The 16452-nt window shown below is 40.1% G+C and overlaps 1 protein-coding gene across 4 annotated transcripts in view; it reads left to right on the forward strand.

Annotated features, from left to right (window-relative positions):
• Positions 1 to 16452, forward strand: part of MYLK2 (myosin light chain kinase 2) — a 688091-nt gene that overhangs the window by 519385 nt on the left and 152254 nt on the right. For all 4 annotated transcript variants that reach the window (XM_044090332.1, XM_044090333.1, XM_044090334.1 and 1 more), the window contains one exon: positions 3844 to 3937. In XM_044090332.1, coding sequence (XP_043946267.1) covers positions 3844 to 3937 — 94 coding nt within the window. The remainder of the gene's footprint in view (positions 1 to 3843; positions 3938 to 16452) is intronic.

Here is a 16452-nt window from a genome sequence, read left to right on the forward strand (position 1 = left end):
GTCAAAATGAATGATTACAATAAGTAATTGTACTTTTTATATATTTGCGATACATCCTATGTGACCATCAATTTCACTAAATATTGCACGATTTTTAATCTCTGCCTTTATTGGTCATAAAAGGCTGACTCCTAGTTTTGAGGGAGTTAAGTATAAAAAATACTGTGACATTTTGCTGAAAAGTAAATAAAACTGCCATGTCTAGTTTGGATTCTAAAATGGCCATACATATTAAAAAGATGATATTCATAGAACATCATAGGTTCATAGGTTCATAGGGTGGTACTAGGCTATTAGGGCCTATACAATTCTAGCCATAACAATTCTCTGGCTATTTCTTCCCAGAATATTTACTTCCCTGGTCCCCTGTCTAGCAGGGTGACTGACATAATCCCTGGGGTGAATTTCCTATCTCCCATCCAGTCGTCAAGGTTCCTTTTGAATAGGGCCAAAGAGGCGCTCAGCTTGACATGTATGGGCACTCTATTCCAAAGTAGGGGGAGTCTCTGGGTCAGGAACCTATCCCTCCAGCATGTTTTGTTCATTGTGATGACCAGGTTTAGATCCTTGGAGCGTGTGGCTCTGAGGGATTGGGATTTCTTTAAGTGTAGCATGCCCAACAGCTCTGGGTTTGACATGGCCTTGTATGTTAAGCAGAGATCGCCTCTGAGTAGGCGATCTGCAAAAGAGTATAGCTGGAGTTTTTTTAAATGGTCAGTATAGGGCGTCTGCTTTAGGCCTATGATTCTTTTAGTGAAGTATTTCTGTGGCCTTTCCAGTTGTTGCAGATATCTTGTGAGGTACATACCAAATGGGGCATTGTACTCTATAATGGGTCTAAGGAGGGATTAGTACAGTTGGACAATGGCCTCCTTTTTTCTGGATGAAAAGCCCTTAGTGATGAGGTGTGCCACATAGAAGGATATCCTGACTGTTGTGGGTATGTGGTTATCGAAGGTGAAACCACTGTCCACCTGTGTCCCTAAGTCCCTTATCACACTTTTGGTGTTAAGTGTACTGCCACTTATGTGGTAATTCATGGGTACATAGCTTTTTCCAAAGGGGATAACTATACATTTCTTGGCATTGAGCTTGAGCCCATGGCTCTGGCACCAAGCATCTGTTTCTGTAAGGCCCTTTTGTAGAATATCCACATTATTTGGGGATTCAATAATGGCTCCCAGTTTGCAGTCATCTGTGAACTTTGTTAGCCAGAGTCCCTTAGTGCTGGCCTGTACTTCAGAGAAGTAGATGCCAAACAAGAGCGGTCACAGGACTGAACCCTGAGGTACTCTGCTTGTCACTTGTCTGGAGCTGGATTTTGAGACAGCTACTTTTACAGTGTGGGTTTTGTCAGTACGCCAGTTGGCAACCATTCAAGTGATGTAGGGATTAATGCCAAGCTTAGTAGGTTTATCTATGATTCCAGAGTGGGGGATGGTGTCAAAGGCCTTGGCGAGGTCCATATAGGCTGTGTGGATTGCTTTACATTCGTACACTGCTCTGGATACTGATTCAAAGAAGTCAATCAGGTTGAGGAGACAAGATCGGCCCTTTACAAAACCAAACTGGGTGGGGTCCAGTGTTTGAAGGTTGCCATTGTCTTTGTTTATAAGTTCCATGATAATGCATTCCATGGCTTTGCAGATCAGGCTCGTCAGACTGATGGGAAGATAGTTCCCGGGATCCAAGGTGGATCCCCCCTTCCCCCCTTGTGGAGTGGGATAACTGTAGCTGTGCGCCACTCATTGGGCACGAAGCCTGAGGTGAGGCTATGATTAAACATGACACTTAGGTGAGGTGCCAGTTCATTTTGTAGTTCATGTAGTACACAGCTCGAGATGTCATCTGGTCCCATGGATGCTGTATTCTTAGCTTTGGAGAGCGCATTTTTTACCTGTGTGGCCATGATTACCAGAATTTGGCGATCTTTTGGTATTGAGATGGGCCCTTTAGGGGGCGAGAGGGGGGTGAAGTTGGCACTGAATCAATCTGCCAGGATATTGGCAATATCCTTAGAATCAGTATATTTAATGTCATTCTGTTGTAACTCAGAGCAGATCTGAGCATTGCCATTTAGTTTCTTGACATAACTATAGAATGCCTTGTGGTTGGCCTTGGAATCTTTGGCAATTTTATTTTCGTAACTAGCTTTGGAAGATTTTTATGATGGATCTCGGCTTCTTACTGAGGCTGGTAAGGGAGTTTTTTACATCCTGGGATTTTCCTCTTTTCTGCAACAGTTTCTTCCTTCTGTTGTATAGTTTGTTTATGGCAGGGGACCACCAGATTGGGTTCCTTTTTTTGGAGGAGACCGTCTTGGTTCAGTTTCGAATGGCATGATTCATGCACGAGTGGATGTTCTTGTACAGTGCCTTAGTGTAGGATTCAGCAGTCAAACTTTCAGTTCCTGTCTGCATGGGAGTCATGAAGTCTGTCACTTCTGACTCGAGTAGCATGAAGTTGGCTCTGGAGAAGTTTTTTATGGAGGTTTTCCTACTGGGGGATGGGGGTGTGATGTGGACATCGAGGGTGATTAGCTTATGGTCAGACCTGACCAATGAGGGGTGACCACTGGTGTGGAGCATCAATCTCCTATGTTGGTAATGACCAGGTCTAGGATATTTGAGCCCCTGGTGGGACTATGGATTAGTTGGTCCAGGGCATTGGAATTTATGAATTCCAAGAACTGTTGGGCAAAGGTGTTGGTACCCGAGTAGTTTTCCCAATTAATGGCAGGGTAGTTGAAATCATCCAGTATTAGGGTGTTTGGTTGTGTCTTAATATTTTCTAGTATGTTTAGAAAGGTATAGTGAGAATCTTGGGGCATAGTGGGGGATCTGTAGCAAGCTACAATTTGGATTTCAGTCTTACCTAGTTTTAGTTGCACTTGTAGAATTTCAGATGCATTGTGTTGGGCAACTAGCCTGGAGGTGTGAATATCCTTGGCGAATATGGACATTCCTCCACTTTTAGTGCTTCGGTCCTGGTTTGATGGCCGAAAAGTGTGGTAAGTTGTAGCCTGGTATTGCAGGGGTGCTCTCTGAAGCCTTGAGCCAGGTCTCAGTTACTACGCAGATATCAATGTTCTCCATTTTTAGGAGTGCCTCGAGAGAGAGAGAGTGCATTTTGAAGTTTAGACTTTTAGCATTGAGTAACATTACCTTCAGATTTTGCATACTGAATCCCATGGGTGACAGATGCAGACCATCTCTGGCAAAGCATCGTGGTTTGTCGATCTTGTTGTCTCAGGCAGACAGATTCTGGCTCCCCTTTGAATGACACCAGAAACATAGCCAATTGTTGAAGTCAATCATTTTGTCCTTATACTGTGGTATCATTTTGGGCAAAGGCAGGATGCTGCTCAGGGCTAGGGTCATACCTGCCTGGGACACATGATCCGAGAGCTCTTACATGTCTCTTTTTATGTAGTCCAGGGAGGTACGTCTCAAGTCATTCACTCCAACATGGACAATGACAGAGTCATATTTGTACCTGTTGTGGAGTGACTTGAGTGCATGCGTTATGTGGCGGATCCTGGTAACTGACAGGCAGCTGACAGTAATTTTCTCCTTGTTCAGCCTGGTGAGTGGGACGTCAGTGTGCCTGAGTATAGAGTCACCTATGACTAAAGTGTTGGGTATGTTGTCTTGCCTTAGGGGCTGTTGTTTTAGACACATCCAAAGCTGGTATAAATGTGCCATTTTATTTATTATTTATTATTTTTTGGCATTTTGTGGCCTTTAGATCCTCATATTGAGTATGATATTGCACTGCAAGTTTAGCATTATACTGCTATGAAATGCTTAGCATAAATATGTGCCTTATTTTTTTTTTCAATAGGGGAAGGTTTGGCCATGTGCACAAATGCACAGAAAAATCTTCAGGACTAAAACTAGCTGCAAAATCAATTAAGGTTCGGTGTCCTAAAGATAAGGTAAGTAAGCACTTTACTATCAGTGACATAAGTAAAATTAATGGTTCATTTATCATCATTAGTATTTATTATTGATTATTGATATTAGGAATATATAGAATATACAGTAGCTCAGAATTATCTGCCCAGGAAAGGACACACTCACCTGAAGCCCTATTCATTGTATTACTGCATGTCTAACCTTTGTGGAAACACGGCCTGGTTCATACTCATCGTCTGTCAGAATAATTGGGTTTCACTTTTTAAGGTAAGTGTGCGATAGTTACGGACTGTATTGTTAGGGTGCGTACTCTTGATTCTTTTTTTAAACATTTTACATCTGCTCTCACACTTTTTTCCCCCACCGTCAACTTAGGACTTGTCATCTGCCTGGTCTCTGAATTACCTCTTATGCCCATTCTGTGTTGAAACTAAAAATGTTTCCACTGAGGACTGAAAGTCTTACACCAGCCTAAGGGATAAATGTAAAATTGTAAATGCTTGAAACTAATGGTGGAAAGTAAACCTGATTAGTGGTGTAAACAAAACGCAATACGTTATAAGCCTTGAAACTGATGAGTCTTACCGTGCCAGTGCAGTAAGAGTTGCAGAGACGTACTCTGAAGACCATATCACAATCTACCAATCTCTTCAAATCCCTTTAATATGTCTCTGCTGTTCATAGGTACAGAGGTAAGTACTAGGCTAGCTGCCCTTATAGGTACATAGGTAAGCACTAGGTTAGCTGTCCTTATAGGTACATTGGCAAGTACTAGGTTAGCTGCCCTTATAGATACATATGTAAGTACTAGGCTAACTGTTGTCCATTTTAAGCCTAGCCAATTTCCCTTAGTGAGAATCAAACTCTGTATATTTTGTCTGTGGGATATATATTTAAACATTATGCCACTTCTCAAGCCCCTGCTGTCAGTGTTATAAATTTTACCATATCATCCATGGCCTTTTCTTCTATCAGTCTACAAACCACTTACAAATTTTTCTCAGTCTTGACCCAATGGCCTCTACATTAAGATCCTGAAGGCTTGTGGTACCATTCTGTTCATTACACTTTCACAAATCATTAATGTGTCACACTCACTTGGCATATCCACTGCCCATGGATCCACTCTACCATCTTCCACGTGTCTAAATCTTCATAATTCTTCTGCATGACAAACCTTCATCTTGCCTCCATGCTCACAGCCATCAGTAAAATGCTAGAAAATATTGTCTTTCTTCACATAAGACTTCCTTAATTCTATCCATCTATTACATCAATCACAACATGGTTTCATAAAGGTGAACTGTATATTTACTGCCCTACTATCCCATGCAGACCAGATTTATAACAGCATAGAGCCAAGTTCATTGATCTGAGCAAAGTTTTTGATTTTCTGCTACATCCCTTCCTTTTCGTTCACTTTATGTTCCATGGACTGGACCTTCAGCTAGTAGGTGGTTCTCCAGCTACATGGATAGATGCAGTAGTTATTTTTTCAGGACATGGCAGTTTCTCACAAAGCTTTGCCCTCCACAGTGATATCCACAGGGATTCTATTCTATATCTTTACTTTTCTGTATTTCTAGCAGCTCATGGAAAAACATTATCTGCAATACCAGTGGTATGGTCCTCAGCCAGTATGAGCAGTCCACTGCAATTAGCTCCAAACTCCAAAAAGATCTCACCCTTCTGACCACATGGCTCATTAGCTCTGAATGACCCTAAGAGCAAAGAAGTGCTGCTTTGTACTACACCAGGAGGAGATTGCTTTTTGCACTTGCACGGGAGGTTACTACCCCTTGGGTAACAGCCTTAAAACAGTCTACAAATTCAATTATCTGGGATTTAGTCTTGAATGTTCACTGTCCTTAATCCTGCACATTGCAACTTTACAGCGGGCTCTCCAATATTCTTACCCATTCCTGTAGAGCCATCTTGTGTCTCACTAACAGAACTTCACAATCCCTAAAACAGACGTCCTTATATCAGTCCTTAATATAGTCTCCCCTTCTTAGCACAAGCTCCCAGTAACAGCAGAAGGCCTCTGATAACACTGAGCAAAATTCATTATGAGGAGAGTGTAATGCAAAATAATAAACACCACAGCATTATTCTCATAAAACAATACTGTCTCCTACTTCAGCATAATGTCATCTTCTTCCTTACAGCACCTTTGCATAAATGTCTGCACCTGGACAGAACCACTGCCTCAGAATTTTTTTACTTCTGTCCTGCTCCCCATACTTTAAATGGGCAGATACTTTCATCCTGTCTCTTCTGCAGTACTGTTTCATTTCTGGGTGCAAGGTTTTCTCCTACATTATCCCCCAAACATGCAATCCCATCCCCAATAACTTATGCAGGCATTTGACTGACAATGTTTTTGAACCAACATCTCATATGCTTAACAATAATTTCAACCAGCATCTCATATCCTTAACAATCATTTGAACCTGCATCTCATATCTTTAACAATCATTTCAGCCTGCATCTCATATCCTTAACAGTCATTTGAACCAGCATCTCATATCCTTAACAATTATTTGAACCAGCATCTCATATCCTTAACAATCATTTGAACCTGCATCTCATATCCTTAACAATCATTTGAAAAAGCATCTCATAGCCTTAATAATCATTTGAACCTGCATCTCATATCCTTAACAATCATTTGAACCAGCATCTCATATCCTTAACAATCATTTGAACCAGCATCTCATATCTTTAACAATCATTTGAACCAGCATCTCATATCCTTAATAATCATTTGAACCAGCATCTCTTATCCTTAACAATCATTTCAGCCTGCATCTCATATCTTTAACAATAATTGGAACCTGCATCTCATAAACTTAACAATCATTTAGACCTGCATCTCATATCTTTAACAATCATTTAAACCTGCATCTCATATCTTTAACAATCATTTGAACCAGCATCTCATATCCTTAACAATCATTTAAACCAGCATCTCATATCTTTAACAATCATTTGAACCAGCATCTCATATCCTTAACAATCATTTCAGCCTGCATCTCATATCCTTAACAAACATTTGAACCTGCATCTCATATCCTTAACAATCATTTGAAAAAGCATCTCATAGCCGTAATAATCATTTGAACCTGCATCTCATATCCTTAACAATCATTTGAACCAGCATCTCATATCCTTAACAATCATTTGAACCAGCATCTCTTACCCTTAACAATCATTTCAGCCTGCATCTCATATCTTTAACAATCATTTGAACCTGCATCTCATATCCTTAACAATCATTTAAACCTGCATCTCATATATTTAACAATCATTTAAACCTGCATCTCATATCTTTAACAATCATTCGAACCAGCATATCATATCCTTAACAATCATTTGAACCAGCATCTCATATCCTTAACAATCATTTAAACCAGCATCTCATATCTTTAACAATCATTTAAACCAGCATCTCATATCTTTAACAATCATTTGAGCCAGCATCTCATATCCTTAACAATCATTTCAGCTTGCATCTCATATCTTTAACAATAATTTGAACCTGCATCTCATATCCTTAACAATCATTTGAACCTGCATCTCATATCCTTAACAATCATTTGAACCAGCATCTCATATCCTTAACAATCATTTGAACCAGCATCTCATATCCTTAACAATCATTTAAACCAGCATCTCATATCTTTAACAATCATTTGAACCTGCATCTCATATCCTTAACAATCATTTCAGCCTGCATCTCATATCCTTAACAATCATTTGAACCTACATCTCATATCTTTAACAATCATTTGAACCTGCATCTCATATCCTTAACAGTCATTTGAACCTTCATTTCATGCCCTTAACAATCACAGTAGCTCATGTGGTTCATAGGTTCATACTAGGCTATTGGTGCTAGGGCCTTTACAAGCCTAGCCATAACAACTCCCTGGCTATTTCTTCCCACACTATTTACTTCCTGGACCCCTGTCTAGTAGGGTGACTGATGTGATCCCCGGGGTGAATTTCCTGTCTCCCATCCAATCGTCAAGGTTCCTTTTGAAGAGGGCCAAAGAGGTGCTCTGCTTGACATGTATGAGCAACCTATTGCAGAGTCTGGGGAGTATCTGGGTCAGGAGCCGATCCCTATGGCATTACATAAAGTTTTCACTCTCATCATTCTTTACACTTTGAGTTTATTCTTTGAGTCCTTCAGAAAGCTTCCATAATCTTCCACAAACGCTTACTGCTTTTCCTCAGACCCTGCTGGTCTCGACCATTTCACTTAACGATAAATGTTTCTTGCTTAATGCTCTAGTCTACTTAACCATGCCTGTCATTACCTAATCCTTCTTGTCTCTCTGCTCTCATCGATATATTTAGTCTCTACAATTTCTATTTTTTTCTCCATGATACTTTAATAGTTTCAGTCTACATTACATCTGCTTCCAGTTCCATGGACTAAAACCAAATGCCAAGAAAAGGTTTGTCTTAACCTACAGCAAGCATGACTCACCTTCTAACTATCACATTAACTACACACACCTGAAAACTGATCCCGTAGTTTGGGATCCCTGTGTCGACAAGGAACTGTCCTTTGACCACTGTGTATTTACTGTTGTAAGGAAGTCCTTTTTCATCTCACAGCTTATATGTAAAGGTATTACTTTCAGATCCAGGGATGCAATTCTTCCACTGTACTCAGAACTCAATAGACCAATCATTGACTATAATGCCCGTTTTGGTATGTACCTATCCAAATACTTATCACAAGTGGAATGACCACAATGCTTTCTTGATTAAAAAAAATCAAAGGACTAAATTGTAAAAATCTATGCAAACTGCCTCAGAGCACTCTTCTGCTTCTTAGTATCATACAGGATACCAAAAGGTGACCTCTGCCCTTTGTACAGAGCTTCAACAGATCCTGTTCTGTTAGCTCTATTACATATTCTGTAGTCCAGTGCTATCATAAACACCAGCTCAAGGGATCTTTATTCCCTTTGTAAAATAAATAGAACATGTTGGAGGGATAGATTTGTATCACGTCTGTGGAGCTGAATTCAACTCCACCTAAAGCAAAGAATTTCTCTAACTCTATTCAGACATAATTCGGATGACTGGGTGTGTAACCACATATTCACTCCTGTTTTAGCACACCTGTCCCTTATGGATATGGGAGACATGTAAATGTCTCAAAATACCCTTGTTTGGCCATACCTGGGTTATTGATGTGGAAAATATAAGGGCTAAAAACTACCATAGGTTCATAAGTATATACTAGGGTAACTACCACTGGGGCCCTTATAAGCATAGCTATGCATCCAAAATGTATCCCACAAATGTTTTTTAAAGACTGCATCTCTCCAATAGATGCTAGACCTAGAATGTATTTCCGATTTCCCATCCAGTGGTGCAGGTTACACTTGAATATGGTTAGGGAAGAACTCTGCTTCACATGGATGAGAAGCCTGTTCCAGAGGAGGAAAATTCTCAGATACACATACCTGTCCATCCTACATGCCCTATTTATGTACCAAGCAAGGTTCAAGTGCCTAGATCAAGTAGTTCTGATGCTATTGGTTTTGCAGATGTGCAATAGGTCCATCAGCATGGAATCCAAGGATGCCTTGTATGCCAGGCAAAGATCGCCTCTCAACAGTCTGCAGGAAGCTGAGCATAGAGATAGGGCTTTAAGAAGATCTGCATAGGACATGTTGTTTATATCCTGTACTCTTTTTTGCGAGGAAACATCTGTGGGCATTACATTTGCTGCATTTGCTTGGTCATGTACTTACCGAAGGGGGCTTTGTACTCAGTGATGGGTCTGACGGCTGAATGCAGAAGAATAATGACCTTGAACCTAGATGCCATGCACTTATTTTTAAGTTGAAAAACACTGAATAGTTTCCTTACTAACTTAAACACAAGCTTGCTGAAAGCCAGGTTACTATCATATACTTCCCCAATTCCTGACTTCTGGGTTCACTGTTAGGGATGTATTATCAATGAGGTAGTTTCCTAAGGTGGCCAACTTCCCAAATTATACTGTTATGCATTTCTTGGCATTAGGTTTAAAGTCATGGCTTTGGCACCAGTCATTTGCCTGGTGTGTTAGTCCTTCCTGTAGGCCGTTTGTGTCTTTGTAGGGGTGATTCTATGATTTTGTTCCTAGTCATCTGCAAATTTGGTCAACCACAGGCCTTTGACACTGGCTTTGATGTCTAAGTAGTAAATGCCAAAAAGGAGTGGGCCCAACTCAGAGCTCTAAGGGACTCTGCTAATGACCAGCCTATTTGTTTGGAGTGGTCTCCCTTGTGCTAACTTTTTGGATCCTATCTGAGAGCCATCTGACTATCCAGAATATAACATAAGGGTTAATGCCTAATTCCATGAGCGTGTTTACAATGCCTTAGTGGGGTATTGTATCAAATGCTTTAGCCAACTCAAAGTAAGCAGTATACACTGTTTTGCCCTCATGCATTGCCTTACTGAAGTTTTCAAAGAAGTCAAACAGGTTAAGTAGGTGCAATTTGCCTTTGACAAAGCCAAACTGGGTTGGCTTCAGTCACTGAAGGTTTCCAATGTCATTATTAATCATATCCATGATAATTCTTTCCAGGGGTTTGTGTATGAGACAAGTCAGACTTATTGGGCATTAGTTTGGAGGGTACATTGATGGACTGCCTTATGCAGAGGGATGACAGTTGCAGTCCTCCATTCATGTAGCACAAAGCCTTTCTGGCGGATATGGTTAACTAGAGACTCCAGGTCAAAATAGGTCATGCTTCTGGCTATTTAGGAGGTATCCTGGGATATTATTAGGGCTCATTGATGCAGTATTCTTAGCATTAGACAGTGCATTTTGGACCTAATTCCTAGTGATATGGTGGAGGAGTTATGTTTGATGGTATTATTTGGGGGAAAGTGGCCGGGGGAATGGGGGGCTAAAATTGGAGCTGAATTTGTTGGCCAATGGATTTGTTATATCTTCCAGCGCCAAGTAAGTAGATCTGTTGATAATCAGTTCTGCACACTGCTATGTATCACCACTGAGGTTTTAGACATAGCTAAAGAAATCCTTGTAATTGATCTTGGCCTGGGAGACTATCTTTACCTCAGAATAAACTTTGGTACAATTTTTTTTTTCCTGCTGGGTGTTGCACTTCCTAATTTTAGCTATGATTATTTCCTTTTGTTCTATGATCTGTTTGTATTTGAACTCCACCAGGGTGGTTTGTTTTTAGAGTTTGTTTTGGGCTTGTTTTTGGTAGGCACAGCAGGTTCCTATCACAAAATCGAACTTCCAGAAGTTCGAACACCAGAAGGTCGAACTTGGAAGTTCGGAAGTTGAAAATGTCGAAGCTGCGGAAATCCGAATTCTTTCCCAGGGGAAGAATTTGGTTGCCCGTTAATGCGGGATCAGCATTTTCTCCAGTGTGGTGCGAAAGTTACAGAACGGGTTAAGGTAAGTGTGCGACTGTGATGGACGTTGGGGTTAGGGTGCGGGTAAGGTAAGTGTGCGATAGTGATGGACTTTAGGGTTAGGGTGTGGGTAAGGTAAGTGTGCGATAGTGATGGACTTTAGGGTTAGGGTGCGGGTAAGATAAGAGTGCGATAGTTACGAAATTTAGGGTTAGGGTGCGGATAAGGTAAGTGTGTAATAGTGACGGACCTTAGGGTTAGGGTTTGGGTTGCTGGGGCCACAGCACTAATTTTCTATTTTGAAGTAGTAAAAACCAGGCTGTAAGACTGCAGACTATTACAAACCAATCCAATAACCAGCAATCAGAATCAAATCCTGTAACTTGTATCTGTGAGGTTGAGACCTTAAGATTATACCAACCTTCCTGTAAGACTAGTCTTCTAAGATCCTCGCAGATAGCCTAGTTAGTACCTATGAACCTGTGAACTTGCTGAGTGTTTATGTTATAAATATTTTAATAGATTATTTGCTTGCACTGTTTTTGATTTTTGCCCTAGTGGTCTAGTCTTGCTACCTGCTCAGAATAAATAAAACTGGAAGACTTTTTGCTGACATTTTTTATCTTGATATGTAGGCAGGCATTCTGCAAGTTAATAAGCATACCATGTGTTCCCATGGAAAGTAAAAGGAAAACATTCGCACAAACTAGCGCAAAGTGCTGAGAATAAGAATAGGTTTCATGTTTCTACTCTGTTTTGGAAAGTCGGAGTAGCTGAGAGTGACACTTCCTGAACTCAGTGCTACTTAGAGATGGTATAGTTTGAGGCAGACTACGTGACTCTGTTTTGAAAGTGGTATTTTTATTTATTTAAATTTGTTATCCAGATGGGTTTACTGGTCAAAAGACTATTTTAGTTTTGATTTGAATAGGAACAATTTTGGATGTAAATGCCATTTTTTTGCCTGAACTCCATGGCACACTTTCTACTGTTATTCAGTTCTAGTGGGAGGGCGTTGTGAGATCCAACACTCGGCTTCCTTCCCATGAGAAAACAAGCAGAAGATGAGGAGATGGACTTAGGAATGTCCATGTCTTTACTTATGAAATGTCTATGGCATCTCTGTACAGAACTACCTCTTTCATGGGGTCCACTTCTTAATTTCGAAATAGCACAATCCCGAAATTCATAAATGCAAACCTATAATCTCGAGGTTGTGAAATCTCGAAATTAAGAGATAAATAAAAAAAAAAAAAGAAAATAAAATATGTAAAACCATGTTTTTGCAGGGAGACAAGCTCCCCTGCACACCCCACATGGGGGGCTGTGCCCCCCACCCCCCCCTGCAACTTAAATATACTAACTCCAAGATTGTGCTAGTGAAGAGAACGGTAGTAGAAATCGCTATACAGTGTGGAATGGGAACATTACCTTTCTCTTCACTGTAGTGTGATCTTGGAGTTCGTATATTTAAGTTGCAGGGGGTGTGGGGGGTGCAGAGGGGCTTGCCCCCCTGCAAAAACATGGCTTTACATCTCTTCTTTTTTTTTTTGTTTTTTTCTTAATTTCGAGATTTCACAACCTCGAGATTATGGATTCTGTTTTATGAATCTTGTGATTGTGATATTTCGAAATTAAGAAGTGGACCCAAGTTATGAAAATACTCTTAGAAAGATGATGCAACAATATTGTTTACTCCCTAATGTTAACTATACCTTAGCTGTAAAAGAAACGCCTGGCATATTTACCATAGAATAACGCTATACCCTCTGCAAGGCAACTGGTTGATGGTAGCCATTTTAAAGAATTCCTGGCCTTTTCTCTGTTGATGAGATTAGTTTCCTGCATGGTATCACCAACAAGAATTAGTCCTGGAAAGGAAAAAACATCCAAATCTTTGTCTTAAGGTCCTCTGCAAAATTGGTTATCTTCAATTCAGACTGTTCCCTGCCAATATACAGAAACCTGCTGCTGACCTGCTGAGCATAACAACTATGTCAGACATAACACATTCTGAGGGCATTTTGTCTTGCTTTACATGCTCGCCCAAATAATTGCACCACTTGTGATATTCTCTAGTGGGGAAGACACTTTCTAATGTTTCATGAGAATGTCCTTTACTTTGGTCCTGTTGAAATTTATTATTCAGCCCATGACAATGAGCTGTATTGTTAACAGTACAACCCTTATAAGGACACAGATGCCCAGCTTGTCTAGAGTTCTGGATTCCCTTTTCAGAGGTCAAGATTCAACTGCAGGTATGCCAAATAACCACATGTTGGCTTAGCCTTTTCTGAAGACCACAAGTATGAATCAATGGTGAGGTATGGCTGGGATCGTGATACTCATCTCTCCATTCTTTAATTTCTCCAAGTCTTTTGGGTTTCTAATACCGTGATGGGAATGGACCCCATTCCTAAGTCAAATTACGATTAAAGTTCATGAAATTAGTATTGTTTCACTCTTTGATGTTAGACAAAAGTGCTCTTTGGAGCACCCGCAATGCACCCAGTAATGACTCCTTCTGCAATTCGTATGGTGTTACATGAATTGGTAACATATCTAAATATGATTGTAAATTCTTTTTTATAAAACCATTTGCTCCTACTACTACTGGAACTCACTGGGTATCTTTCTTCCACACGGCTCTCGTTTCTGCCTGCAAATCCAGGTATTTTATGACTTTGTGTCTCTCTGTATGCAAGACACTGTAGTCACTGGGTGTGGCGATATCAATGATCAATGCTACTTTTGTCTTCTTTTCATGGACCAGTATATCCAGTTTTCTAGCATCTATCTTTTGAACTGTTGGTATTGGGTGATCCCATGTGATATAAACTTCATCATTTTCTATGATTCTTTGTGGCTCATGTTTCCAGAGTCTTTCACTTTGATACCATAATATTTGCACAATCTCCAGTGCAACAGTCTCGCCACATTATTATGCCTTTCAGTATACAGTCCCTCTGCCATTAGTGCATCGCAACCAGCAACAAGGTGCATGGCTGTTTCCAATTCGGTTTTACAAAACCTACGTTTGTCTGTTTTTCCCACATGTTCAATGGACTTTGTAAACCAACGTGTACATAGCCCACTATCTTGGGCTGCCAGTTTTAACCAGTGTGATACATTACATGCCACATAATATGGGTCTATATTATAACATCGAAGTTACAGAACATCGAATACAATATGGTCGACACCATATTGTCGAAGTTCTGTAACTTTGAAAATGAAAAAAAAAATCAGTTTTTACCCTAACGGGTTTAAGCAGGGGGGCAATCCCACTGCACCCCCCCTACATGGGGGGCTGTGCCCCCCACTACTTAAATATACCAACTCCGAGACCGCACTACATTGCAGTAAACAGAAATCTCCCCTTACGGAGATTTCCATTTACATGCTTGAGATTCTGAGCATTCAATATTCTTGTGCCAACAATGTCAGATTCAACATTGTCGGCTTTCAAGAATATAATATAGACCCCATAATATAGTGCTTCCCATATTTTGTGTGGGAGCAGAAACAGTACTGTGTGTTTAAAGAAATGGGGGATTGTTCTGTTGAACAAATGCCTGAAATGTAACTCATGCAGTTGTTTGATAAGGTGTATGAATGGTTAAATGTGCAGGTGAAGAAGGCTATCATTTGCTTTATGTTTCGTTGACACTTTAAGTGTGAAAAAAATCATATATACAAGATGCTTCCTGCATGAGCTGTTGTATTCTTGACAATGTCGAGTGAAGAGAAAAAGGGGACTTTGATTTTTATTACTTTTCTCCTTACTTTGAGTTTGTGCTACTTCAGAATAAGCATATTTATAGACTGAGGTGGGGGTCAAGGCAGCACAAGGGCTAATCAGTGTTTGTGATGTAAGTTTTGAGATTATGTGTGAACATTTTTTGGGTTTCATTGCTTTAGTTACACTATTTTGAGTATGTGAGACTTACGATTTCACTACAGAGCCATGTGAGTGGTATTTGTGCAAATGGTGTATAGTTGTATGTACTATATCATGGTGAGAGATGTAGTCTTAATGCATCATATGTATGCTGCGACACTGAATTAGATGAAATATTTATCATTTTGTGAATGTGGAGTGAGTTACAGGATTAGTAAGACATATGTGACCATAACCTCTACAAATGTTGAGTCTCCATACCCTTTCTTGAGTAACCACAGTAACCTCAAAAGTTAGATGTTCCCTCACCTTCCACCATTCTTCAGATTTACAGATTGCCCACCTCATGGCCTTGCAGTACATACAAATGAACAGCAGGGGGAACTCTTGTTGTGAAATCTACTCCAGTAGACCAAGTACAGCATCCTAAAAAGCTTACATCCTTGCTGGATTATTTCTTATCCTTCCTCAGTCCGTTTTACTGATTTCAGTAAATGTGTCACACGTAGTATCAGTTATCATGTGTTTTTGATTGCATACCTTCCTTTGTCACTGAAACACAAAATCTTGCACTAACAAAAGTATTTAAAGTCTCCTTTACAGGAAACAGTGATGCGTTTACCTTGGTTACTTTGTAACATTTCATTCTAACACCACAAAATGAATTAATGAACGAGTAATTATTGACTCTTAAACTGTGAAATAAATAAGGGTAGCAGGGTTGATATGTATCAAATTATGAAGTGAGTCAAAATACCTTTGTTTTAACTTAACTGGCATATTGGCTAGCCATCAAGGTAACGCCAAGACATATGGGGGGGGGGGTGCTGAAGTCAGAAAGACATAAATAGGACACAGTAAGGTAGTTCCTTTCAGAGAAAGAGTTTTTTAATATGAAGGGAAGACATGAGGTTATTAATATGCTGGCATGTGGAAGTATTTGCCTAGTGATGTATACATGCATATGCCTATCAGCGGTGATGGAGCAGGGGACAAACACACCAAACAAGTTTAGAAATACTTGTCATTACCGCAGGGAAGCTACAGTAATAAGCAAAAGAAAATGAAGGTCTGAATTAATTAGGATTGAAGGATTTTGTGGTGAGTAAAGAAAATGAGAAAACAACTCTGCTTGGGCATGCCATTTATTTACCCGTGTTCTTTTCTGAAAAGGCTTGATATTCCCAGCTGCTGTACAGGATATAATGCCACAAAGCGTGGTTTCAC

Source organism: Protopterus annectens, chromosome 12.part0 (genome assembly GCF_019279795.1).
Source record: "Protopterus annectens isolate FY-2018-M chromosome 12.part0, PAN1.0, whole genome shotgun sequence".
In the NCBI taxonomy this organism is placed as follows: Eukaryota; Metazoa; Chordata; order Ceratodontiformes; family Protopteridae; genus Protopterus; species Protopterus annectens.